The sequence below is a fragment of the Suricata suricatta genome, chromosome 1, assembly GCF_006229205.1.
Source record: "Suricata suricatta isolate VVHF042 chromosome 1, meerkat_22Aug2017_6uvM2_HiC, whole genome shotgun sequence".
NCBI classification, from domain to species: domain Eukaryota; kingdom Metazoa; phylum Chordata; class Mammalia; order Carnivora; family Herpestidae; genus Suricata; species Suricata suricatta.
The window spans coordinates 192580732-192608723 of record NC_043700.1 but is presented as its reverse complement, the minus strand read 5'-3'; the positions used below and the strand labels follow the sequence as shown (position 1 = coordinate 192608723).

The window sequence follows — 27992 nt, the reverse complement described above, 5'->3', positions numbered from 1 at the left end:
GGACGCGGGGGGCGCAGGGGCGCAGGGGCTTAGCGGGGAGTGAGAGCTGCCTGCGGGGGCGTTGGCGGTCCCAGCCCGGGATGCCAGGGGCGTCGGCTCCCTTCGTGTGAGCCGCTGCAGACGGGGCGGCCCGCCTCCCCTCGGGCTGGCCGGAGGTGTGAAGGGCCACCCCGACCCCGCACTAACCGTGACCTTGCTCTTGTGCCATCTCACAGAGAGATTACGGCAGAGACGGACCGGGAGCCCCAGCAGCTGCAGAATTACTGGTCGGAAGTGCGCTACATGGTCCGCTGCATTTACCGCCAGGCGGGGACTCCGCTGGCCGATGACCAGGACCAGAGTCTCGTGCCGGACAAGGAGGGGGTGCAGGAGCTCGTGGATAGGTACACGTTACCCCTGTGTCATGTCCCGCCCTCACTGCCGCCGGGAGGCCTCCCCTGTGCTTGGGAGGGCGGGCCTCTCCTTTCAGGATCCAGTGAGCTCAGCCCGCTTGCCCGCCCCAGGGCCACTGCCAGGCTTCAGCAGACAGACTGCCAAAAGCAAGCCTGCTTGCTGGGTAAAGTTTCAAATTCTAATTCTGATGAAACGCCTCTTGTCTGTATAATAAAAAAAAAAAAAAACGAATTGACCTGTTTCTTGCATTTCTTAGCCCTGAGACAGACCATAATACCGCTTTTTGAGTACTTTCTGTGCCAAGGTCACGTGACTTAAGCACGTTCTCTGACACTCTTGCATGTAATTAACCCAGAGAAGACAGGACAGACAGCTCTCCCACCATCAAGGCGAGAAGCCGCTTCCGTGAGGTCAGGCAGCTTGAGAACACCCATGTGGTGTGAGCGGCGAGCCCGCTGCAGCCAGGCCTGTCCCCGTGGGCGGTGCTCGGACAGGCACGTGGTCTCCAGCAGCGCCTCGTGCCTGAGGATGATACAGACCTCGAGGTGGCCGTTTTTATTCTTCCTTAACACTTTGTAGCATCTTTTTCCTTTTTTTTTTTTTTTTTTTTTTGACCTGTTCCAAAGAAGAGAGAGAAATTTGAGCTAGACATTTCATGGATCAAATCTCCTTTTGTTTTCTTTTTCTCACATTTTGAATGCAGCACCTGTGGGGGTCTTAGAAACCCTGTTTGCTGTGCAGTACAGTTTATCCTGGAGACGAGAACAGTGCTTGGCCGTGGGTTCTAGTAACTCGTGGATGAATCTGGCCAGTGTGTTTGGCGCTTGACCGGAGAAGGCCTGCTGTCCCAGGAGGGGGTCGGGGTGGTACGTGCCTGTCTCACCAGTTAGGTTGCCTAGTGAGTGTGAGGAAGAAACACAAGCTGCACCTCGGGCCCAGGACGTCACACACTGAGCGCTTCAGAGCGGCTAACGTCCAACGAGGCCGTAGAAGGCGAGGACGCCGAGGGTGCAGTGTGGTGAGGCAGGTCACGGTGGAGATCACAGAGGTAATACTGGGACTTGCAGGGTTTGGGGACAGCCTTGCTCTCGTAGTGAAATAACACTGTTGAGAAAGTGGAAATCTCACGCCCCCATCTGAAGTGTGTGTATCAGATACTGTACTTCCCCTAGTCCTTGTGTCCAAGAACACTGCTGTTTTTGTTTACATGAGGGATGTGTGTAAAAGCCTGTTTCTGGGAGCCTGTCCTCCTCTGTGGCCCTCGGTGTCCTGCATGGTCCTGCTCTGCGCCGCTCTCCTGCTGCTAACCCCTGCGTCCAGCTGTGCCGACTCCCGCCGGTCCTCTACTGGCCACAGTTCCCCTGCTCCAGGGCCTTTGCATTTGCTCTTCTCCCTGTCGCAGTGTTCTCCCTTCCTCAGGTTGTTTTTCCTCCCTTCCGTTGTTCACTTTACTTTTCAGAGTCACCTTCTGAAAGAGGCCACCCTAAGGCATCTCCGTGCCATCACTGTTTGTCCCCTTGCCTTCTTTCTTACTGTGTTACTGCCATTGCCTAGAATTCCATCACACAGATGCATGTGCCATAAGCGTCCAGAGAGCCGAGTTTATTTACTTGGCTTCCTCACTGCTGCGGTTTGACAGGTTAGACCAGCTGTCAGCACGCATGCGCCAGTGTTTGTTGACTGCGAATGAATGAGCTACCGTGGCATTTTCAGCATATTCCTGCCTCTTGGTCACACGTTTTTAAAAAAATCTACTTGCAGAAGTACCTCAGGACCTTTTCATAAAATTTATATGATTTAGAGATGGACAGAGACATAAAATAAAATGGATGTGCAATTCGCTGTCCTAAGAGGCATCCAGTCCCCTATAAGTTTGATTGATTGTCATTTGAGCCTCCTGTGGTATCCATTTAACACATGAAATCCATTCTGTTTCACAGGTTGGTTGTTGTACTGGAAATTAAGAAACTGTCTTTATGAAACATACTGGCCTCAGTGGGAGTCCCATCAGTTTCTATTGTTTCTCTAGCCACGTCTTGCATAAGGCTTCCCGTGTTCCATTGCTGGGTTTCACTTGGTTCTTGTCTTTGCAACTCAGGTGGTATGCTAATTTAACACTGGACTAGATGGCAACTTAGGTTCTTCCCTTTGGACCAGATGTGGTGCCCAGAAGGTGAAAGGATCCATTATGTGGGGCCAGGAACTGCAGCCTGATGGGTTTTACAGCTCATGTCTAATGAAGCGCTGACCTCAAAGTGCTTCTTCCTGGTGGCGGGTCACAGAGAGATGCTGTCGTTGCCCCAGTGATCCTAGGTTTCCGTCTCAGGCTCCTCAGAAGCTCACACTTAGAAGAAATGGCCACTTTACAAGTAGATTATCTACAAGTTAAGAAGGAAGTTCATAGAAATGTTAACTGCTGTTGCGGCCTAGTGGAAAGGCCTATTAATTTTTTCCCTGTTCTTCATTTTAGAGCTTTTATTTTATACACTTTTATTGGGGTTTTTTGGTGGGATAACTTAAAAAGAGACATATGTTTTGTCAGTGTCCTCTGATTATAAAAGTAATAAGCCTGTTTGGATTGTATACTGAATTCCTAGAAAGGAGGACAGAAGAGTCTGCATTATTCCTACAAGCCAGGTATCACTTCCGCTGGGGTCGTTGCTTTTCACCTAACATACGGGCATTGAAAATTGTCTTCAGTCTCCTGTGTCTTTAATAGTCTTGTGGTTGGGAAAGTGCATCCCTCCCGAGACAGCGGCTGGGGTGCCCACGTGTAAGCGCTGCCACCTGCTGGTCGTGTGAGCCCCAGCCTTTTACCCAGCCTGTGTGGACTTCAGTGTCCAGCTGAGGGACGAACTCAGTGATCATCTGAGTCGGCACACATGAGGGCCAGTGCTAGTGCAGGGTAAGCTCTGAGTAAATACTGGGTCTTCTGTCAGTCCGCCGGTGGCTTTGGAGTTCTCGGTGCTGTCTGTGCCTGGGCTCCTCTGTGCTGAGCAGGGCGATGGCCCCTCTCGCTGAAGATGGTAGCCACTGCCGTCGTTGGGTGGGTGCCTGTGCAGAGGCTCCGGGACGTTGCTCACCCATATAGAACAGTTCCGCAGGGGGCCTTGTGTGGGCGAGTGGTGACTCTCTCTTCTCTGCACAGGCTCTGTGAGAGGGACCCTTACCAGCTGTACCAGCGGTTGGAACAGCAGGCCAGAGAGTATGTGCTGGAGATGAAGGTCCGACTCCTCCGGCAGCTGTCGGCCGCGTCCAAAGTGAAAGCCCCGTCGGCGCTGCAGGGCCCTCCGCAGGCGCACCAGTTCATCTCCCTCCTTCTCGAGGAGTACGGCGCCCTCTGTCAGGCGGCACGCACGATCAGCACCTTCCTCGGCACGCTGGTAAGCCGGAAAGCCCCCTTGCTCCGGCTCTGCTGCGGAGGGCTGTGGGCGGGCGAAGCTGGGAGGCTGGTGTGTTGATCGCGCGCACCGTCACAGGGGCACCTGGGAGAGAACCCGATTCCTCTCCCTTCTCTCTCTGGACCTTCCCGTGGGATAAGTGTTGTGTGGGGTGATAATCCGGCGGCGCATCATAGGAAGACTGTCTGGAGACCCAGAGGCCTAGGAGGGAGAGATGGGGACCGTATGAGGTGAGGACCAGAATGTGCATTAACAGGCAGAGGAAAGAGAGACGGCTTCTGTCTTAAGCCGTTAACTCCGTTGTCAGCGTGCGTGTGCGCGCAGGGCGTGGGTTCGGGAGCGGGCACTTGCCGACAGCCCTGTGGCTTTCAGTCATTGATTCCACAGTCCAGCCCTGGGTTAGGGGGGCTCACAGAAACCGGCGAGAAGCCCCGCCCCCGCCCTGTGTGGTAGTGCTAACAGGGACACACGGGTATGTCCTCGTGGGCCTCTGACCCCCTCACATGGCGAGCTAGCACAGACGGGTAGGAGGAGGCACGTAGCGGAAGGGCAGTTACTGGAAACCAGCCAGGCTGGAGATCAGTGCCTTCGGTCAGCCCTGTCAGTCAGTGCAACTGCTGGTTGGAAGGAGACCGTGTCCCCAAGAGACCAGCCATTCGTGCTTTCTGGACTGTTACAGAAGTAGCGATTTGCTGGTAGTCTGTGGAGCTGTTCATCATCACCTAAATTTTATTACTAAGTGATACTTCATTGGGCTAGTTTTGAGTACTTTCTCACTGGTAAAACTACATTTTGAAACAAATACAGTAACCAGTAATTCTAAGATTTTAAATGTAATGGTCTTTATGGGACTCTAAAGTTGACAGGCCTTCCCACTTAGAGAAATTTACAGACACACAATTTTGCAAGGAATTTCAGGGGCTTCGTGGCCTTCCTCAAGCATTCCTGCAGTAGGCCTTGCCGTTCCTGTAAGGGGCTCCCTGCAGCCGTGAGGAGAGCTCGCACTGTGGGGAAAGGAGCAGCGGCTCAGTGCCAGTGCCCCGCGGAGCCAGGCCCGCCTCCGGCACCTCGCTCCTGCCTGGCACACCTCACGCAGCTCTTCCTCTTCTGCCTCGGCTTACTGAAAGGCAGTCAGAAGTTCACATCTACTGCTGCCTCCTCTGTGACCTCAGCCTTGAGAGCTTCCCGAGTCTGCTGTGAGAGGGGACAGCCGAAGTTCAGAGTGTCCCCTGGCTGGCTGAGCTTCGGGCACAGCAGTGGAGAGCGCCGCCGCCGCGCCCTCCTCGGGCAGTTAGAGTGGAGCATGGCTTTTGAAGCAAACCTTGATGGGGACCCTGGTTATTGGAGCAGATTCTTAGAAGTTTACGTAGAAATACTTTCTTATGGTTTGGAAAAAAATTTGTAAGCGCGAGAAAGAAAATGTAGCTGTTTGGTTGGTGATTTGTGTCACTTTGGCTGCACGTAGAGACACTCTCTTCGGTTTCCAGTGATTCAGCGGACGAGGTACCCTGAACTCTTCCTTCCTCCAAGGGAAACAACTGACTTAATGAATAACATAAACTAAAACAGGATGGAAGCTTTTACAACACGTTGCTGAGGGGGCCTGAGAGGGAAGAAGCCTTGGGCTTGAAAAACACACTGGAAGCTGGAAACTGAGTGATTTGTGTGCTCCAGAGCCACCACTTGCTCCAAGGACTTCTAATCCTGGAGGACAGGACGTGCAGCCTAGCTCCACCGCCCTGGTGGCATCGGCGCACAGTGCTGGGCCCACAGATGGCCACGGCCTCAGTGTGAGAGTGAAGGAGAGGCCCCCGGCCTGGAGGGGCAGCAAGGACATACGCCTGTTGTGCTCTTGGGGCTCTTGGGTAGAGGTCAAGTACAGCCTCCCAGGAAGTTTGTAACGGTGAACCAGCTGCCGCCTAGGCTTGTGGTCTCAGAAGGTGCGGCTGCTGGGGACAGCAGCTCCCAAGGCCACAGGTCACTTTACAGCGGTCAAGGCTGTCCTGTCAGTAAATCAGCAACGCGCCCGTGGTGGGCTCGGCGTCATCCCAGGTAACCGCAGCAACCTGTCGTGTCACCAGAGCTGGCCGTGATTTCTTACTACGACTTACACCCACTCTGTATCAGAACTTCGCAGTTACCTCAGAAACCTCTTTTATGGTCCGGGTGTTCAAGTCAGGATCCAGCAAGGCTCGCAGAGTGACAGTAATCTCCTTCCAGGCCCACCCGGTGACCTGGCAGTGTAAGAAACTGACGCAGCTGAGTTAAGATCGCGTTAGCCTCTGGGTCTCGAGGCAGTGATTCTCGACATTTCTGGACTTTGGGCCCTTTCATCTTCAAACTGAGGATTCCAAAGGGCTTTTGTCTTTGTATATGTTATCTATTCGTATTTGCTTGAAATTAAAACAAATTTAAAACTATTAAATCACTTTTGAATCGAGCCCATTACATAACATAAATAGCACATATTTTTAAATAAAAAACTGTTTTTAAAACATATTTAGTAAGAAGAGGAGCATTATTTACATGTTTGCAAATCTCCTTAGTTTCTGGATCAAATAGAGGACACATGGATTCTTCTAGCTGCTTCTCCACTCATGCTTTTGTCATAGGTTGCTTTGGCTGCAGTTGTTGAAGAAACTCCTGCCTCACACAGATACGTATTTGCAAAAGGGAAGAGTATTTTAAGGGAGTATATTAAAGGGAGAGAGAGAGTGAGCATGTGCACAGCGAGTGAGGGCCAGAGAGGCCACAGGGGCTGCAGCAGGCTCCACGCTGCCAGCAGTGAGCCCACCTCGGGGCTCACACTCCCAAACCTCGAGATCGAGACCTGAGCCGAAGTTGGACGTTTAACGGACTGAGCCACCCAGGTGCCCCCAGAGTCTGTTAATGGTTAGTTGCAGTGTAGACTCTGAAACCCTTGAGCCGACGGTCCTGTTAACATCGGAGCCATCATTGTCGCATGGGTTTCTCGCATCGTGCATTGGTCGTTTGGAAAATACTGGTTCACTGTATAATTTAGTGCAGCTCTTCTTGATGATATTCAGTGTGAAAAGTGACCTTTGTCACTGTCACCACTGACCCTCATCAGAACAGAGAAGTTTCAAGGCCACAGGGGCAGTTTTCCAAAGTTATGATTTTTACTTGAAAGCTCAGATTTTATGATTGGCCACAGATCGGGTTAATTATTTTTCTTAAAGCAGCAAATTGGCCTGCCAGCTGGTTCTCCGCTAACTCGACTGGCTCGTCTGGAAACATCTCCTGTTTTTCTGATTCTGCAGAACCCACGGCACACATCTCGGCATAGAAAGTTTGTTTGAAAAACATGACTTTCATGGGAAATGTGCTTGTGGGTTTATTCCACACTGCCCTGGGGAATCAGGAGGATGATGGGGGTCTCACAGTTTGTCTTTAAAATTAAGTTTTTACTTTAATTTTAGAGAGAGAGTGCATGAGTGGAGGAGAGGGGCTGAGGGATAAAGAGGGAGAGAGAATTCTAAGCAGGTCACACAGTCAGTGCAGAGCCCAATAAGGGGCTTGCTCTCATGACTCTGGAACTGTGACTGAGCTGAAATCAAGAGTCCGATGCTCAAATGACTGAGCTGCTCAGGACCTCGATAGGCTCACATTTAGCAACATTTATTTTATTCATATGATTTTAATGTTTATGTTTGAGAGAGAGATTGCGTGCGCGCCTGTGTGTATGTGAGGGAGGGGCAGAGAGAGAGGGAGGCACAGATTCTGAAGTAGGCTCCAGCCTCTGAGCTGTCAGCACAGAGCCTGATGGAAAACATTTATTTTAAATATTAAAATAAGGGCCGAAGTTCTGCTGCTCACTGTCTATGAAATGCCTTGCTAGACTGCAGTAATCGTGAAATCTGAATTTCCGTCCACCAGGACAGAAGAATCTTGAATATCCTGGTATTGCTCAAGGTCTGTTACAGAACTTGATTCTGAATACCTTCTCTTTCTTCTTCCAAATCCCAAAAACCTTCTTGCAGTTGAATGTGAGAAGTAAAACTAGTTTGGATAGAAAACCCCAAGCTTGGGGCGCCTGGGCGGCTCAGTCGATTAAGCATCCGAGTTCGGCTCAGGTCATGGTCTTGCAGTTCTTGGGTTCAAGCCCCGCGTCAGGCTCTGTGCGGACAGATAGCTCAGAGCCTGGAGCCTGCTTCGGATTCTGTGTCTCCCTCTCGCTCTGCCCCTCCCCTGCTCACGCGCTCTCTCTCAAAAATAAATAAAAACATTAAAAAAAGAAAAGAGAAGCCCAAGCTTGCGTCATTGGCGAGCTTGCCCTCCATGCCTCCAGCCCTGGCAGCACTGAGTCCCGGCCACGCTCCCTCACTGGCGCCACCCCGCAGCCGTGTGCACACATCCTCCTCCGAGCCCCTCAGTGGGCCCTGGGACTGCTCCGGCTGCTGCTGCCTCAGCTCCTGCTGTTCTTGTTGTAGAGGCGAGTCGTGAATCGGGTCGTTGCCTGCTCCTCTGGCCTCTGGAGAGCAGGGACCTCCTGTTGGTCTTTGTGTCCCTGTACTTGGCACAGCACCTGCACAGAGTAGTCTCTGCTGAAGTCTGTGCTACGTGGCATGTTCAACATGTCATCTGTGGCCACGTCCTTATTACATTTTTGGGTAACGGTTTTTTTCAGTCCAGAAATGGGGCTGAGTTTATAGGTTCCTGGGCCAGCGTTCCTGTATTGACTGATGGCTCCGAGAGGTGCTGAAAGGCACATCTGCGGGAGTGAGAGCCAGCTCTGGGGACACAGGTGACTCTGGGGGTTTGCTGTTCTCTGCAGGCGTTGCAGGTTCCTCACTCGCTCTCTCCGTAGGGTGTGAGGAGAGTGCTGCAGGTGGCGCAGTGGGCACACGTTGGTGGGGCACTGGCGTGTGCTCAGCAGGCTCACTGGTGTCTGTGCTCAGGAACAGGATCTGAGCACTTTACCTCGGCCTCGCGGCCCCCACGCCAGCCAGTTATCGGGGGCAAAGCCTGGAGTCTCCTAGAGCAGATGTTTACTGCATCTCTTGGTGTGATCACTTGGATTCGGTGTGGCTAACTTGTGGAACACACCGCTAACTGTGGTCACCGTGCGCACTTCATCATAGAGAGTGTGGCTGCAGCTTGCTGAGCGGTTCCTAGAGGTGGCAGTCGCTCAGGGAAGGAGTGTCTCCCTGCGGAAGTAAGACGGTGGAACACAAGCAGTGCACACGCACGCGCAGCTGAGCGGTGGGAGCGTCGCCCCCACGTGCACGTGATTGTAGCAGGAGCCGGCACACGTGAGTGCAGCGTTCAGGAAAGGCACCGCTGACTGTCCTCGTCATCTTTTGTTGAGGGCAAGCGGATGTCACTCTCCGTGATAGCCAAGACACTCCTGAATGTTTAAAAGATGTCTCAAGTAACTGATGAGTTTGCCTGCGTTTATTAGGGAAAGACCTGACTTTTCATGGCATATCACTAGTGGAGAAATTATCTGCATCTATCAGAATGGGAGATTTCTCAAGACAGGCAAGCAAATGACTCTCCTGTGGCATCAGGGCGTTTGTGTGCACTTAACGTGTGTGAGGAGTAGGGCTTGCCGTGCATTTTGGAAGCACAGCTGTACGGAATGACCATCAAATATATGCATGTGTTTCTCTCTCCCCCCATTGTTTCTGCAACTGTGCGTGTCTTCCTTTCTCTGCTGAGGAGTTCGGAAGGGAGGAGAGGTGGGGTCCCATGTGCGTGTGGCCAGAGGCCTGCCTCGGGCGTGCTCGGGGTGCACAGGGAGCAGCTCCCCCTCGTCCACAGGACGTTGGGGCCCGTATAGAGGCACGGAGCCGGGTGGACGCTTCCGGGAGGTTTTGAGTCTTCATCGGTACGGTACATTCTCCGTTCGTTCACTTATTTATTTATTTATTTAACTAGGAAAATGAACACTTGAAAAAGTTCCAGGTGACATGGGAGCTGCATAACAAACACCTGTTTGAAAACCTGGTCTTTTCGGAGCCACTTCTCCAGAGCAACTTGCCAGCACTGGTGTCGCAGATCAGGTATCTGGTCTTAATCTGCATGTGTCTCTGTGGGTTGACAGCATGGGCCTTTTCCCTGTGGTGTGCATGCATCTGAACACCAGTGCAGTGTGCAGATTCTTGCCCGAGAAGTCACAGGGCTCACAGAAAATACAGCTTGGACAGAAACTCAAAACCCTAAGAGCGACACAGTGAACCCTCAGCGTGACAGACTCAGCTCTAGCGCTGCCACGGTTCAGCAGCACCCAGTGACCAATCCCTAAATTCCGCACTGAGACCACCTTTACCATAGGTGTTAACTAACTAGAATTTGAGTAAAAACTTGGGGCAACAAAAGATTTAACACCACAAATTCCGTGTAAATAAGGCCAAGCTATGGTAAACATAGGGTTTTTACTTTGACCAGACTCCGGCGTGGCCAGGTGGCTGTGGCGCCGTCCGTGCTGTGGCCCTCAGGTGTGCAGGGAGGAGGGATGAGGGGGTGGGAGGGGAGAGGAGGCCTCCAGGGCGGGCTGCCGTGCCAGGGGCTCCTGGGTGCCGAGGGCAGGGATTGGTGTCTCTCAGATGTTCCCTCCGTGCCTTTGCGCGGGACATGGGTTCTTCCTGGTGTAGGGTGTCCCTGGGGCTCCCTCACGTGTGCCAGGATGGCGGTGCCAAGGACTGTATGCAGGGCATGTGCCCCGGCTGACGGGGGCGTGTGTGTTCCCACGTGCCCATGCTGAGCTGGGAGGAGACTCTGGGCCCGGCAGCGGGCTTCCAGGGCTCTGCAGGGCGGCGGCGCTTTCCTGCTGGACTCGGCCACGTGTGGGCGGCCTCCGCACTCGAGATGCAGTAACGGCACGGGCCGTGGTCACCTTTCTTTAAATGTTCTGAAATTTATTTGGACCAGATTCACAAAGAAGGGAGATGTTTTTTTTGATGTTTCTTTATATTTGAGAGAGAGAAAGAGACAGAGAGACCATGTGTGAGCAGAGAAGGGACAGAGAGAGACAGAGACCATCTGAAGAACGCTCCAGGCTCTGAGCTGTCAGCACAGCTCGAATCCACAAACCAAGAGATCGTGACCTGAGGCAAAGTTGGAGGCTTAACCAACTAAGCCACTCAGGCGCCCTGAAGGGAAATTATTTTTAAGTAAATAAATTATTATTGTGGTTGACTTACACAACAGTCACTTTTTTCCTCTTGAAACCCATGTGTCAACCTAGTTTTCATTTCCTGTATTCCTAAATCCTATTTGAGGGGTCATAACTGTTCCCACTTCACACCCTCACTCTAGAGAGAGAAGAACACCAAAAGCAGTTGGATAAAGGTAATGGGGGCAGAGACATCAGAACAGAGTGTCGTGTGGGTGGGGCCTATGTGCTGCTTGGCACCTGACCCCTCCCAGCATCCCCTTCCTCTCATCCTGCTCTCCACCCACCCTTTCCATTCTGCAAGCATCTGGCACATTCCATGGTGAGGGCATGGAGACTTGAGTGTCCTAACTTTGACCCCCACAGAAAGAGTCAGGAAACTATTCAAAATTGTGACTTTGAAATGCAAAACGTGGTTTTGTCCCTAGTCACAACGTTCACATCCACCAAAAGCACGTTTTATGAAAAGACATGAATTTGGGGAAGGGGGCAGGGTTCTTACAGCAAGATTTTGGGGCCTTGTGTTTTCTTTTTCTGGTGAGCCAGTCAGTTTGTTGGGCCTGAGTGACCGGGACCTGAAACGCGTCCTGAAACTGTGTTAGACCCAGATTTCTTACTCACTCGTTGCACGTGAGGGTCCGACTCCAAAGACGGGCAGTTTGTCAGTCCTGAATGTTAATCCTGCCGTCAAGCTGAAGTATTGCTCACAAGAACAGGGTGGGGGCCCGGGAAACAGAGCTGGGGACGGAGCTGGGGAGGAGGTGGCAAGGGAGCGCCCCCCAGGGGGGCTGGGGGCGCCTGAAAGACCAGCTCTTCTGTACTCCCTGGCAGACCCCTTTTCAGACCCAGGAACGGTTCAGGTTTGAGCTTCTGGTGTACAGATACCCATTTAACAACACGTATAAGTTGTGGGACAAGTTGTCTACAAATGCTACCCCCTAAAGTGATGACCGCATCTGCGGCTGTGAGTACCTTAATCGACAGTGGGCTCCGGCCCTGTGTTTAACTTTATTATGAAGTGAAATATAGATGAAACTACACCAGGCAAAGGTGTAGCTCAATGAATGGTTGGCAGTGAGCGTCCCAGGGCCCCCGGGAAGCCAGTCCCTCCGGGTGGCCTGTCCAGGCCCAGGCCGCTTCCTGAGCTGCCGCTGAGTGGGCTGCCAGGGCGGCCCGGCTCTTTCTTTTCTTCTCCTCCTCTTACTCAGGCCTGCGTTGCTGTAGTCTTGCCTGTGTTTTATTTGGTTTGTCTTTTGTATTTTTTTTTTCAAACACAAATTAAGTGAGGCTGACCTCGTGTAAAGGAACAGACTTAGTTCAAGAAAGTTATTTCTCTCTTGTTTTTTAACAGCTTTGCTGAGATAGAATTTATGTACCGTACAATTCACTCATTTAAAGCATACAGTTCGATGGCTGTTGGTATATCACATCATCAGTTATTGAAAACCGTGGTAAAGTACGCACAGCATGAGGCTTGCCGTTTTAACCGTGTTTAAGTGGACAACCCGGTAGGACTAATTACATTCACAGCTTTGGGCAGCCATCCCCGAATCTGTCCTCAGGACTTTTTCATCACCCCGGAGACGCTGTCATGGTTGAGCAGCAGCCCCCCACCCGGTCTTTTCCCGGGTCCTTGGTCATGCTGCACCCTCCCGGTCCTCACCCCCCGCCATCGCTTCTCCCTCGTAATTCATCTGTTGAAGACCCGGGGCGTGGACCCCACAGCCTGGGTGCCTCCAGGGCACCACATAGGCTTTCTGTCTGTGCTGCCTTAGACCGGGTGCTGGGTCCAGAAGCTTCATCAGACTTGTTTCCTTCCCTGTGGCGAGACCAGGAGCCTCACTGACTGCTTTTTTGTTGTTATGGATATTAGCAGTGGTTACCCAACTGGTTTTATTTTAAATACATAATGCTAATTGTGAGGGAACTGTTTAATTAGGTTTATGAATAAACTTAGCCAAAAGTGACTTATTTCACTCTCCTTATCACTTACTTTTTCACCTGCATGTTATTTGTAATCAGTGTTACCGTATCTCTCCGTGGGGCTCTGACGCGTTTACAAAGGGAATCTTTAGACTTGAGGCACTGATGTCGTGTGCCGTGAGGGCGTTCCTTGTTCCTTCCCGGGATCCCAGCCCAGCTCCGCTTGAATGTAAGCCCTCGGCCTATGCACTGTGCTCTGACCGCTTTGCTCTCCATGGGCCCAGAAATGGAACCCGGATCCTGGTAAAGCAGGAGAGCACTTCTCACTTCTGGAAGGAGCGGGAAGAACAGGGTGTGCCGGGCAGATGCCGGCCTCCCTTAACATCCCCGGTGTCCAGGTGTTACCAGAGAGGCAGGGCGGCGTCCCAGAGACAGTGAGCTTTGCGTGAAGCAAGAGGCTGTGGAAGCAGGAACGGGAGGGAAGGTGGCTGCCGCGTGCCCGAGCAGCAAGACGGAAGGCTATGTTCTCAGGCCGCGGGGCCACGCAGTCCCTGTGCAGAGCCCGGGGCCGCCTCAGAGGCTTGGTCTTTCGGAACCGTGGTGTTCACCGCTCGTGTGTTGTCTTTGGAGCTCCTCGTGACACCAGGTTCTGTTCTGGGTCCCTCAGAGCAGCCAGGTGCAGTGCTCAGTGGTGTCCCACTTGTCACATCAGGAGAGGAGGTGACGGAAGCAAACGTCTGGTCTCTGGCCCAGAGCCTCTGCGCGCCTTTCTTTTGCTGAGATGTCTCTCTCCCTAGGCTGGGGACCACGACACACGACACGTGCAATGAAGACACGTACAGCACCTTGCTGCAGCGGTACCAGCGCTCCGAGGAGGAGCTGCGCAGGGTGGCTGAGGAGTGGCTGGAGTGCCAGCAGAGGATCGATGCCTATGTGGATGAGCAGGTGAGTGCGCGCCTCCAGGAGAGGCTGTGGGCAGGGCGCGCCCCAGGGTGACCGGGGACTGGGGGTAGGTGCAGGTCCAGGGAGTCTGGCTCCTGACTTTACAGAGGGAACAGAGACATTGTGGTGCCACAGTGATCTTCATTCAGCTGTGCCTCAGGTCATCGCTGGCCTGGCTACACCCACTGTCACTTGCATGGGCTGCCGCCCGGCTCAGTGTCACCTCCGAGAGCCCATGGGGCGCTGGGGAGCTGTTGAGCCTTGTAATTTCAGGAACTATTTCCTGAACGCCCTGCCATTCAGAGCCCGTTCTCGGTCTCTCACCACCTAGAAGGGGAGCGCAGACAGAAGGTAGTTGATTGTACTTGGCGGGGGGCTGACAGGGCTGGGGGAGGACCAGGAAGGCAGGGCCCTCCTCTTGGAGATGGGGTCTGAAGGGCAGGTGCAGCCGGTCAGCAGGGACCTCTTGGGGGGACATAGAGCGAGACCGACAGAGGACATCCCGGCCCGCCTGCCCGTCGTTCTAAAGCTGCCAGAGGGCGGACAGAAGAGGGGAAATTCAGCACCACCCTTCTCAAGGGAACAGGGCATGAGGAGTACTAAGGGGGCACGAACAGAGCTTGGTTTCCCTTTGAGACTGGGATTTGGATCAGGGGGGTCCGCGCGCTGCCCCTGTAGACTCTGTGGACGCTTTCTCGTCTCACGTTACAGGTAGGATGGATGTAAATGCAGTTTAGGTTTTAGAAGTTCTTTCTTCATTTCTCCAGTTAAACTGTGACTAAACACATAAATGCCCCAGGACAACCCTTAAAAAAAAAGGAAAGACTGCGACTTTGCAAAAAAGGAGAAAACCTTTGAGAACAGTAATTTTTTAATGTATCTGTCCCTGAAGTTAAATGTCTATTTAGGAATACAGTACATAGTATTACCACTGCTATTCTGATAAAAATGGAATATACATAAAAATAACAATATACTTGTTTTCTCTAGGAAGGAAAATACAGTCTTTAAAAAGTAAACCTGAAGTTAAATTTATTTCTTTAAAAGTACATGTTCTGGGGCGACTGGGAGACTCAGTTGGTTAAGTACGGCAGTTCATGAGTTCGAGCCCCATGTCAGGTTCTGTGCTGACGGCAAAGAACCTACTTCCTCTCTTCCTCTCTCTCTGCCCCTCTCTTGCTCTCCCTCCCTCTCTCTCAAAAATAAACATTAAAAAATAAATAAGTAAAAGTACATGTTCTTATAGCTCTAAATGCTTACAATAAAAAGCAGGAAAGATCTTAAATCAGCAGCCTAATTTGACAATTTAAGGATCTAGGGAAAAAAGGCAAACTAAACTCAAAGCTAGCAGAAGGAGAGAAACAATAAAGATTAGAGCAGATAAAATACAGAGTAGAAGGAAATCCGTGAAACCAGAAGTTTGTTCTTTAAGATCATCGAAGTTGTCAAACCTTGAGTTATATAGACCAAGAAAAAAAAAAAAGAGAAGACACAGATAACTAAAATCAGAAACGAAGTGGGAACATTAGTACCGAGTCTACAGAAATAACAAGGATGGTAAGAGAGTCCTGTGAGCACCTGTACGCCAACGACTCAGGTACCCTTACGTGACGTGGAGAAATGCGTGGAAACACGGAGCCTGCAGGGACCGAGTCACAGAGACACAGAAAGTCCGAATAGACCTACAGCGGGTACGGAGACGGAGTCAGTAATCCAGAATCTCCCCGCAGAGGAAAGCCCAGGACCTGTCGGCTTCACAGGTGAATGCTGTCAGATATTTAAAGAAGAACTAACACCAGTCCTCCCCAGACTTTTCCAGAATTAGAGAAACTCCCCAGTCATCCTGTGACGCCAGCGTTACCCCGATACCAGAGCCAGACAGACGCTGTGAGAAAGCTACAGGCCGACATCCCTCCGAACGGTGATGCAGAATCCTCAACAAAGTACAAGCAAACAGAATTCAGCAGTGTATTGAAAAAAACTTTACACTATGACCAAGTGGGATTTATTCTTGGGATGGAAGGAGAATAAATATGTAATATGCCACATCAGCAGAATTGAGGGGATGAAAAAAACCAGGATTGTCTCAATCGATGCACCAGAATCATTTGACAGTATTTAACACTCAACAGACGAGGAACAGAAGGGAACTACTGGCCACAGAAGAAAGCCACGTGTGAAAACCCGCAGGAGCCGCCCCACCCGGGGCACAAGACCGAAAGCCGTTCCTCAGCAGGAGGCCTGCTCTCACCGCGTCTGTTCACACGGTCCCGGCGGTCCCGGGCAGAGCAGCGAGGCCACGAAAATGCAAGGCATCCACACTGGGATGGGAGAAGGTAAATTATCTCTACGGGTGATAATGATTTTAGGTGTAGAAAGTCCTAAAGACTGTTAAAAAAAAAAAAAAAGGCTATTAGAACTAATAACTGAATTCAGCAAAGCATTAGAAACAAAGTGCACAAAAAGTTATATTTCTATACATTAAGAACAAACAATCTGCAAAGGAAGTTGTAAAAAGAAAATCCCGTTTACAACACTATCAAAATGAGTAAAATCTTTTTAAATTAATTTACTTAAGGACATGGAAGATTTATACAGTGAAAACTATTAAACTTTCTGAAAGAAATTAACAAAGACATGAAGGGAGTGCGTGCCATGTTTGTTGGAAGACTTAATAATGTTAAAGTGTCCATATCAGCGAAAGTGGTCTACAGACTCTACCATCCCTGCCGAAATCATGAAGTTGTTTTTGTAGAAAGAGAAAAATCCATCTTGTGGCACCCAGGTTGCTTAGTCAGTTGAGTGACTTCAGCTCAGGTCATGATCTTGCGGCTTTGGAGTTTGAGCCCCACATCAGGCTCGCTGTTGGGAATACAGAGCCTGCTTGGGATTCTCTGCCCCACTCCCTCACAAAAATAAACACTAAGAAAAAAGAAAAACCCATCTTAAAATACATATGGGGTCTCAGGAGACCCAGGTACCAGAACAGTCTTGAAGAAGAACAACCAAACTAGAGGGCTCACACTTCCTGATTTCAAAAGTTAGCTATATGAAGGTACAACAATCAAAACAGCGTGGTCTGACATGAGGACAGACCTGTAGACCAAGAAGACAGAGAGCCAGAGGTGATGTTCAGGATGGGTGCCAAGACCACTCGAAGGGAGAAGGTCAGTCTTTTCAACAGGTGGTGCTGGGAGAACCGCACACCCACACGCACAGTGACCCGGGCGTCTTCCCTCACGCCATACGCAAAAACGAGCTCAGGGTAGATCAAGGACCTAAGTGGAAGACCAGAAACATGAAGGAAACCCGGACTCCCACAGTGAAAAACAGCAGATACAGAGGGGTAAATATGGTAGGACTCCACTTACATGAGGTTCCTACCATAGGCAGATTCTTAGGGACCGAAAGTGTAACTCCTGGGGACCGGAGCTGGGGAGGGGGGGGAAGGGGAGAACTGGGAGTTATTTCTACTGGGGACAGAATGTCAGTTGAGGAAGACGAGAAAGTTCTGGGGACGGATGGTAGGGATGCTTGTACAACAATGTGCATGTACTTAATTCCGCTGAACTGCACCCTTAGACATGGTTAAGATGGTAAGTTTTATGTTATGTGGATTTTACCACAAGAAAAAGGAAGAAGAGAGATTTTCCCCCCACAAAGAAAGGCATCCTTACAAAGCAACCAAAAAAATTCTTATTTTCACTCCTCTATCAAGAAACCATGATGCTATTAATACAAATTAGGGAAACTGAGTAATTTTAGCAACATCTGGAAGGTATTGATCTTTCTAGAATCCTTAGAATGGATGCCAGTCACTTCTAATCACGTAGCAGTTTAGGAATTATGTAGTAATTTTAAGGTTTCAAAACGCGTAAAATAATGGAGTATTCACAAGTAAGCATGGGCGTGGGGGATGGCAGACAGCTTGAAATCACTTGTTTTTGCTGCCTTTTAAAATGTGTCCTTTATTTGTTGTTTGACACAGAAGCCTGCACGTACCCAAATGTTCAGAAAAATTAATCACAGAGGATGTGAGGGGAGAGTCAAAAGAGAAGGTTCTATTGACTCTGTACTGAGTTCTGTACTAAAATAATTACTACCTTTCCTAATGTCTAGCTCCTTTAAAATCATGTTTTAAATGTGCAATAGTAATAGCTACTTATGAGAAAAAGGTTTTTCCTAAAAACGGCAGACATACCAAGGTAAAGGGCGGACTGGCACCAATTTTGAATCTTCCCATCCAAGAAGATGGTGTATATTTCTCTTTTTAGGTTGTTTTTCTGTATTCCGTGTTACGATTTTACCATTTGTTTGCTTCCTATCAAGTTTATACCTGGAGGCTTCAGACATCAGGCCGCACTGTCGTGCCGTTGGCACTCCACCCAGTGCCCTCACCGACTCTCCAGTAGTTTCTGAGTTGGCGGTCTCGAATTTTCTAGGAGACCATGACTCCTCCGACAATAGTTTTGTCTTACCCTCTCCAGCATTTGGACGGGTTTGTCTGGCCTCGGCTGGAGCCTGCAGCGCAGCGCGCCCTGCTCCGGCCTCCCGTCCGGTCCTGCGCTTGCCTCGCTCTGGCCATAGTTCTTGGCAGATTAAGGAAGGTTCCGTTTTTTAGCTTGTTAAAGTTATGATTTATGTAAAAAACAGAAACAGATACTGAATTTGATTGCAAGGGGTTTTCTTTTATGTATTTTTCTATATGAAGTGAGAGATTAGATTTCCTAATTTTGAGACATGTTTGCATTTCTGGAATTAAAGTCTTACTAGATTATGGTGTATTCTCTGTTACCCCATTATTAGATTTAAGTGGCTGATCTCTTATTTAGGATTTTAGTGTCTGTATTCTGAGGAATCATTGAGTATTTGTCTTTGAGGCCTTCTCTATTCTTTATAAAGGTTATGCTTGTCCCGTAGTATGAATTGAGAAGCTGCCCATGGCTTTTTTAGCAGCATCCAGTTAAATTTTTTTTCCCATGAAGGATCTGAAGGAATCTACCCTAAAATCTGGGGCATGGTTTATTTTGCAGGGAGGAGGAGCGAGGATTATAGGTCTTGTGCTACCTTTTCAATTTACATTTTACTTTGTGTCCTGGGGTTTTTGCTTCATGAATAAGCTCCACAAAGTGATACCCAGGAGGCTGTCCACTTTGTTTAGACAAGGGGTCACAAGCTTGTGCTCGAAGGGGAGGCTGCGGAGCAGCTGCTGCCCCCCGCCTGCCTCCCTGGCGCATTCTGTGGAGAGAGCACCATCTGCACCGAAGGGAGCACCACATCTCGGCCAGGGGTGGGGGTGGCGAAGGGCAGGTGCCTCCGAGCTGCAGAGGCATCCAGAGAAGTCTGGCTGTCAGGTGGAATCACAAGACCTTTCTGATGTTGACTCAGCTTTTTAAAAAGCACCGTGCGGGGAACGCCTGGGGGGCTCAGTCGGTTGTGATCTCCCGGGGTTTGTGGGTTCCGCCCCTGCTGATGGCTCAGAGCCTGAGGCCTGCTTCAGATTCTGCATCTCCCTCTTTCTCTGCCCCTCCCCCACTTGTGCTCAAATATAAAATAAATGTAAAGAAAAAAAATTTTTTTAATAAAAAATAAATAAAAAGCACCGTGCAGGCACCTGACCAGCCCACGGGCTGCCCTCTCACAGCTTTTCTTTGGGTATGAACTGCCTCGCGCAGTCACTTCCTTCTGGGGTGGAAAAGAAGCCCCGCTTCTTCTGTGGGGCCTTTTCCTGTCCTGCTCAGCCTGGGGGGTGGGAACCGGGGCTTTCGGGTTTAGTGATCACATTTGCTTCTTTATTTTCCTGATAATTTCTGCCTTTACCTTTAATTGCTTCCTGCCTTACTGGTTTGTTTCTTGTTTTTGTTTTGTTCCTTTGGCTTCTTACGTTGAACACATACTTTTCAGTCCTTTGTTCTGTCTCGTTCTCAGAAAGGCATCTAAACCGGTCCGGTTTTGGCACATGTTGGGCACATCTTACGTCATCAGATCTGTGGGACTGCCGTCAGTTCTTGCTGCGCACTGTGCTTGTAATTGTGATTTCTTATGGTTTAAATGATCAAAAATGTTTTTTTCAAGAACATGAATTTATTTTTTTTAATTACCCTGGTTTTGTTTTGGATGATTTATTGGTAGCATTTTCTTGCCTATGGGACTAAGTATGTCCCCCCGCCATCTCCTTTTCTTTGTTCTGACAATTTGGAAGATATAATAGCCCATGTCTATCTTTTTAGTGGTTATTCTTAAGTTTTTAATAGTTAAGAGAATACATTTAGGTAAACATCAGGACTTAATTGCTTCATAGCCTCCATCGACCTACTAAAACTGTACCTTTGAGTCCATTCTTGATTCCCTGTCTCCCTCAATTTGGCTTCTTTTCTGATTGTGGTAAAATACACATAACCTAAAGTCTACAGTTTTAACCACTGCGAAGTGTCCATTCCAGTGGCAGAAAGGACATTCCCACTGTTGTGAGCGTCCCCAGCCTCTGCCTACAGAACGTGTCCACCTTCTCCGACGGACACCCTGTCCCCACTGCACAGCAGCCCTCCTTTCCCCCCACTCCCCCCCAGTCCCTGGAGCCCCCGTCTACCTTCTGTTTCTGTGGAAGTGACTCCTCCGGGGGCCTCCTGTGAGCGCAGCCGCACCGAATCGCCCCTTGTGACGCGTCCGGGGCCATCCACGGGCTCGTCACCGGCAGGGGGCGCATCTTCAGTTTTGGATGTCTGGTTCAGGCAGGGCACATGCAGCAGGCTGTCGGTGAAGGTGAGTGTTCGCCTGCTGCAGCGACAGACTCGGCTGACATCGTACTGTCTTCTTTCAATGTGCGCGCCCCCGAGTTCCCCACGGGCCCCTGGTCTGAGCTCTCCCCTCGCAGACGCCGGGTGGTCCTTGCTGGCCCTGAGGCTCTGTTGTCTCCTCACTAGATGACCATGAGGACCAAGCAGCGCGTGCCGACGGAGGACTGGGAGCTTTTCAAGCAGCGGCGATTCATTGAGGAGCAGGTGAGGCCGTGGGGAGGCCGCTGGCCAGGGCAGGAGCAGCTCGGGAAGCCCCGCCACTCCAAGGCCCCTGCCCTGCTGCCTCTAAGATGGCCTTATCAGCCCCAGATAAACTAAGCGTCCTTATCTCTGTCCACATCCTCCGTATTCCTCAAGGAAAAACCCATTCATCAAGGGGCCGCTCTAGGCAGGTGGTGAGGTCACGAGCGGGGCTGGGCCCACCTCCCCGAGGCCCGCGGCCTCGCACCTGCCTGGGCCATGCCTCCAGGTGGCTGCTGACCCCTCCCTCCCTCCCTCCTTCCCCCACAGGCCCTTCCCTGCCCCTCTGCTCCTCTGAGGCTTGCCGGGGGAGGGTCGGCTGGGGGGGGGAGGCTGGGCCCCCGACCCTTCCTGCATGGCTTCTGTCCTATCAAATGGCCCTTCTGACGTCACCCCTCCCATTGCCAGAGCTGGTCCCCGGGCTTCACTGAGATCCAGATGCTCTGCCCCATTCACGTGCTGGCCCTTGTCCCTGCGGTAGGCGTCCTCCCCACCTGGCCCTGCTCCACCTGCCCGCTGCCACCACATGTCATAAATGCCACTCTGGTGCTGCAGCTCCATGTGTGCAGGCCCGTGTGCCTCCGGGCTACACTGCTGGGCACAGTGTCCTCCTCCCAGTCTCTCAAGACCCCTTCCTGCTCAGCCCAGGGTTTCATGGATGCTTAGCTCAGTGCTCTGCTCTAACCCGGAGGCCTTTTTTTTTTTTTTCCTTTTTTTGCCTTTGTCAGAATTGCCAGCACTGCCTCCCTACCCCTACCCGCCCCCCCCACCCCCCCGGCAGGCCCTGCTGAGCTGCTTTTCTGTCTCCCTCGGCACCCTGCACAGACCCATGCGGGAGCACCTCCCACCTCATGGTTTCCTCTTTCAGGGTCTGAGCTCCTTGGGGGCCACAGTTTAGCTCTGAACTCCTGGTTCCTAGGAAGTACCCAGCCGACGGAGGCCACGGCTGGTGCCGGCTGGCGAGACGCTGGCCGGGGGTTCCTGCGCCCTGGCCTTTGTGCAGCTCGAGCCAGGGCTGCTGCGTATTTCAGGCCTGGCCCCTCTGCCCCCGTTCCTGGCCCTTTCCTGCTCTCGGAACCTGTGGCCACTGGCTTGTAGATGGGCGTGATACATATTACCACGATTATTGAAAACTCGAACCACCTAAGCGGGGGGCTGTGTCTTACAAAGTTAATCTTTCGCTTGATGATGCCCTCCAGCTAACCAATAAGAAGGCAGTCGCTGGTGAGAACAACTTCACGGACGCCATGAGGCACATGTTGTCCTCCCGGCTGAGCATGCCCGACTGCCCCAACTGCAACTACAGGAGAAGGTGAGCCTGCGCTGCCGTGTGGGCGCCCTCCGCAGAGGTGCTGACCCTGACAGAGCGGAGTCGTCCGACCTGGTCTCCGGCTCTCCGGGTGACTGTCTGTTCTTCCCACTCAGGTGTGCCTGTGACGACTGCAGCCTCTCCCACATCCTCACTTGCGGTGTCATGGACCCCCCCGTCACTGGCGACATCCACGGTCACCAGCTGCCCCTCCCAGTGGACTCTGCTCCCGACTATCTCTCTGAGATGCGCCCACCCAGCGCGTCCTCGGCAAGCTCAGGGTCAGGCTCCAGCTCGCCCATTACAGTTCAGCAGCACCCCAGACTCATCCTCACAGACAATGGCTCTGCACCAGCTTTGTAAGTTGTGACTTCGTAATAAGATTTCAGAAATTTACGTGACCCAGTAATGAGCATATAGTGCTTTTCCAGAAAGAGGATCCTTCATTTTTTAAGCAACTTTTAAAATACGAAATTAGTAAACCCAAACTTTGACACTATTTCATTCCCTGGGGAAAAAATCCGGTAAATGAATAAATGCCAGGAGAGAAAACCCATGTCAGTGTGCAGGGAAGTGTCTCTTCAGTTGTGGCCTCACGGCCCTTCGTTTTATCTGAGGAGGACCAGCCCGAGGCTCACCCTGCCTGGCCATCCGTCCGTTGGGCGTTCGTGCTGCTTCCGTGTCTTGCTAAAAACCCAGACGATCACTTTAGTGAGCGATGGAAACGTTCTGATTTCCACATTCCCACCTTATCTGGAAGTCCCTTTTGTGTGAGCAAGGTGGCTGTGCCGCTGTCGCCAGCTCACCCTGTGGGTGGTGGTCCCACGGTTGTTCAGGGTTGTGACCCTGTCACTTGTTGAGGCTTTCCGCCTGACGTCTGGACAGTGGCACGGGGATGTGTGCTTTTATTTTACTTCGGTGAGTTTCGGTTTGTATTTTGCTTATCATGGAGCATAGGGGTGTCGTGAGCACTGTGGAGGTGACAGATGTCGGCAGGGGTCCCCAGTCCAGCGTTTCTCAGCCATCTCCCCGCCTCCATCTGGATTTCTCACGATGGCTCTGAGGCTTTCCTTTGGAGCCTTCCAGTCCTCAATACGGATTTGGTCTCCAGCACAAAATAATTCCGGAGGGATTGGTCTGAACGCCATGACTCTGTCGAGCTCAAACTGCTTTTTAGTCCGGGCCACGCGGCGCTCTCTCTGGGAGCCTCTGGCGCGGTGAGGGTTTCCCAGCCAGCTGTTCACCGGCCTCTTAAAAAACGCGCCGCCGTTAAACACGGACGGCCCAGTCAGAGCATGTTGGGAGAGCCCGTCCTGCTCACGTGTCACAGCTGCCAGTGTCAGGTGGGAGCTCCTGTGCCTTGTCTCGGGCTGGAGGAAGTGGGCCCCGGGCACCTTTCCCCTCGGTGCCTCTGGGCCTTCGGCAGCCTGGGGCTGCTGTCCGCCAAATAGGAACTGCTGTCCCCTGGAGGCCTGCGGCGTTGCCTTTGGCACGGGGGGGGGGGGGGGGGGGGGGGGGGGGGGGGGGGGGGGGGGGGGGGGGGGGGGGGGGGGGGGGGGGGGGGGGGGGGGGGGGTCTTTCTTGGCGCCATTAGGCGAAGGTGCTTAGATAGAGCCGGGCGGTTTGGTCCCTGTGCAGCACTGCCCGGTTTGGTGGGCTTCAGGCCGATGCAGCTCTCGTTACGTCGAGCAGACGATGTGATCGCTTCACCTCTGAACTTCGGTTTCCTCCTCGGTGGGTCGTGGTGGTGACAGCATCTCAGGAGCCGGTGTACGTGTTGACCAAGGCAAAACGTTCTGTCGCCTCAGGTGCCGCGGGCCCTCGGGGAGCTGCGCAGCCGGCCCCGGGGGGCACTGTGTGCCTCGCTGGCTGAGTTCCCGGTTACCGTGTGCTGTGGCACGAGGGCTTTTTCTAAAAAAGCAAAAGGTATCTGAGTTGAGCAATTCCAGATGCTCTTCTAAAGCTAAAAGATCGCCAGTTCTTAGGCCTTTCCCTGCTGGAGGTGACTGTGTGCTGAGGCACAAGACGGACTCAGAGGCATGTCCGTGTAGACGGTGGGGTGACCATGTGTGGTCACGTCACACCTCGAACGGTTTGCACTGAACCGGGAGCCTTGTGCCCACTCTTTCCCCGCACCAGAAAAGCGTGTGTTTGAAGTGGCCCTCATTGGCTATAGCCTGGAAATTTGCTTACAATTTTTAGTAAATATTTTATTTGCTCATTGTTTAGATGTCTTGCTAAAGCTGATATTTACTTAAGATCATAACTGACTTGTCCAGAGCTGGCTTATAGTAAAAAAAACAAACAACTGATAGTGTTTTGTCAGGTAAGTGCCTTGAAGTTTTGTTCAGCTGGCTCCGTCTGACATTTCGGCAGTTCTTTGTACTCTGTCAGTTTTAGTACAAAATCGTGTCTGCTTGGAAATGCCGAGAACAGCTGTACGCCAGCACACTTCGAGTTGAGTGGAAATGCAGTGATTAATCTGATTATATCTTACGGTTTCCCCAACATTTTTCACGTTTGGAGTTTTGTTTTCCATTCTTCTAAATAGCACAAATGGTAGTTGTTCGAGCGTTTTTCTCCTTGTCAGGTTTCTGAGAGATTAAGAAGTGCGCGCGGCGCTCGGTGTAATACTCTGGTGAGTGAGGGCGGTGCCCGTAGAGGGGGCGTCTGTGCTTAGTGGCCGGTGAGCCGCCCCGTGGTGACCAGCTCTGCCTGTCTCAGTTGCAGTGACGATGAAGACGTTGCACCGCTGTCAGCTAAGTTTGCTGATATTTATCCGTTGAGTAACTACGACGACACTGAGGTGGCGGCCAACATGAACGGACTCCACAGCGAACTGAACGGCGGCGGGGAAAACATGGCTCTGAAAGATGAGGTATGGGCCCAGCTTCTTCATGGTGACAGTAAACGGCAGAGTACGGCCATCTGGCATCTTACTTTTTTATATTCTTCCATTTTGAAAAGTATAAATTATGAAGGTGGTTTTTCAAGTCCCCTCAGGTGAGCAGCACCAGTAGCAGCTCTTCAGAGGCGGACGACGACGAGGCGGACGGCGAGGGCGGCGGCGAGCCGCCGGGGGCCCCGAAGCAGGACGGGGCTCTCGGGAATGGGAGCCCCAGGAAGGAGGAGAGTAAAGTGGACAGTCCTCCCCCGTCTTACCCAACCCAGCAGGTGTGATTTTATCGTTCTGAACTTCGCGTCTTGCCAAGGGTGTCTTTCTCTGTGTGTATTTTCTCTAAATGTGAGCATTATTGAATACAAAATTGTGTGATTCCAAATAACTGCTGGAGAGGATCAGAGCATGCTTACAAAATAAACAGACATGGCTCCTGACCCCTCACTGCTTGAGTCTAATCAACGGGCTTGATTTTGCAGCTCCCCAGAGTAGGTCTAGGTATTTGGGTGGCATAGAGGGTTGTTTTGTAAAGAAGCAAGGGGAGAGTTTTTGTTTTTGTTTTCTTCATGTTTATTGTTGAGAGAGAGCGCGTGCGCACGTGTGCACGTGCACGAGGGGCGGGGAGGCAGAGGATCTGAAGCAGGCTCAGCATTGACAGCAGAGAGCCTGACATGGGGCTCGAACTCATGAACCCGTGAACCGTGAGATCCTGACCTGTGCCGACGTTGGATGCTTAGCTGACCGAGCCACCCAGGGAGAGTTTTTTAATGAATGTTAAAATTTCAGAAATGGCTGGTTTTGTAAGGGAGGTTTTTTTTTTTTTTTCGGGTAGGTTTATCTGTTTTTCTGTTAACTGAAGGTGAGGGTACCTTATGAGACAACTGTCTTAAAGACAGAGTTTATAAATAGATGCTCACGTAGTTTTAGATGAAAGGAAGAACAGATGAAGGTCAAGGTGTGTGGCTAATTAACTTACTTAATAGGCAGAGTAGATCCACGGTGACATGGTGAACGGTGGTACACTGAGGCTCGCCCCCTTGTCCTTCACCGTCTGCCCCGGCCAGCACCTCCCCACCCCAGTTCTAGTCCCAGGAGGTGACCCGTCTTACTCGTTGTTGTGTGTCTTTCTAGTGGTTATTTATGCAAATGCTAATATTTATTCTTCCCCTTTCAAAGGAGAAGACTTGCACTAATGCACAGTCAGTTCCCTTGCTTCTTCTAGCCTGTGCATCCTGACCAGCTCTTCCCAAACAGCGTCCCCTGCTTCCGTCCCTGCCGCCCTCTGTGCTCCAGCAGGTGGACGCACCGTGGTTCTTTCTTTTCGGTCCCCTGATGATGGGCACCGGTGTTTCTTCCCTGACTTCCCCTAATGTTCAGGGAAGGGCCTTCTGCGTCTTTCACACATAAGTAGGTCTGTCCCCAGGACTGGTCACCAGCGGTGGTTTTTCTGGGGCAGAGTGTGATGGCCTCCCCTGCCCCCAGAAGAGGGTGCTGTCACAGATTTGGGTGCTGCCAGTCTGATAAGACTTGGTGATCCCTTCATCTCACTGTTCCTGGGGAACTCGGGGCCTTCTCTTGTATATCGATGGGCCATTTGTGTCCTTTCCCATCTCACTGAGCTGCGGGAACTAGGAGTGCTTCATTTGTTGTACCTCCTTTATAATTATGTGATTTGCAAAAGTTTTCTCTTGGTCTATGGCATGTCTTAGTTTTTTATGGTATTTTTCGAAAAGCAAAGGTTTTTAATTTTGATGAACTCTGTTGACCAACTTTTTTTTTTTTTTAATGGATCATGCTTTTGATGTCCAACCAAGAAAATGTTCCCTAATACAAAACTCTGTTTTCTTCTAGAAGATGTATAATTTCAGCTCTTACTCAGGTCTGGTTCATTTGACTCAGTTTTTACTTCGGGGGTGAGGGTAGGGTCTAAGTTCATGTTCTTTTGCACGTGTGGTACCCAGATTGTCGCAGCACCGCTTGTTGAAAAGACCGTCTCGTTTCCCAGTGAATCGCGTTGGCCGTTTGCTGAAAATCACTGGACTTCGAATACAAGTGTGTGTTTTCTGCACTCTGGGTTCTGTGTGTATTTGACCGCTGGGTCCTTTCCCATCGTGGGTTTGGCCTGTTCCTTTGTAGTAAGTTTGGAAGTCAGCTAAGACCTGCCCTCCAGCTTGGTGAACCTCACTGAGTACTGTGTAGGCAACTTCAAAATCCTTTGTTTCCATGTAAGTTTTAGAATCAGCTTGTTCTACAAAAAAGCCTGCCTGGATTTTGATAGAGATTGAATTGAATTCTTGAGTATTTGGTAGAATTCACCAGCAGAAGCCTCTGGGCCTAGTCTTTTATTTGTGGGATGATATAGATCGATTCGGGGAAAATACAGTCCTAACAAAATTGAAAGCTGTCAGTCTGTGTAGGTGCTGTGTCTTTCCGTCCGTTTAAATCTTCGCTAATTTCCTTCAGCAGTTAAAATTTCTAGTCCGTAGGTCTTGAACTTCCTAAGTTTATTCTTAAGTGTTAGACGTTTTTGATTCTGCAGGAAATGGTATTTTCTAATTTCCGTTTTCAATTGATTGTTGGCAGTATATAGAAATACAGTTGATTTTTATATATTGATCTTGTATTCTGCAGCTTAAATTCGTTTATTCTTTTGTTGTTGTTTTTCCCTTTTTTTGTTGTTGTTGTAGGTTCCTTTGGATTTTCTACATGCAAGATTATATTGTTTGTGAATAAAGACAGTTTTACTTTTTCCTCCTCAATCTGGATGCTTTTAATGTCTTAGCCTTCCTGAGCTAGCTAGCTAGCGCCTCCAGTCTAGCTCCGCAGGGGAGCACTGCCAGCTCGAGTCTTTGCCTTGGTCCCGGGCCTGGAGGGAAGTGCTCAGTCTGTGACTGGCGTAATGCTACCTGCACGGTGTCCAGGGGTGACCTTACCAAGTGGAGGACGTGAA

The 27992-nt window shown here is 51.0% G+C and overlaps 1 protein-coding gene across 1 annotated transcript in view; it reads left to right on the top strand.

Moving 5' to 3' along the window:
* Positions 1–192: 192 nt before the first annotated feature.
* FAM193A (family with sequence similarity 193 member A) overlaps positions 193–27992 on the top strand; it is a 61478-nt gene continuing 33678 nt past the window's right edge. The window contains exons 1-9 of the mRNA XM_029949424.1: positions 193–383; positions 3542–3776; positions 9696–9820; positions 13653–13800; positions 20721–20798; positions 22034–22146; positions 22260–22502; positions 24868–25021; positions 25138–25317. Coding sequence (XP_029805284.1) covers positions 283–383; positions 3542–3776; positions 9696–9820; positions 13653–13800; positions 20721–20798; positions 22034–22146; positions 22260–22502; positions 24868–25021; positions 25138–25317 — 1377 coding nt within the window. The 5' untranslated portion in view covers positions 193–282. The remainder of the gene's footprint in view (positions 384–3541; positions 3777–9695; positions 9821–13652; positions 13801–20720; positions 20799–22033; positions 22147–22259; positions 22503–24867; positions 25022–25137; positions 25318–27992) is intronic.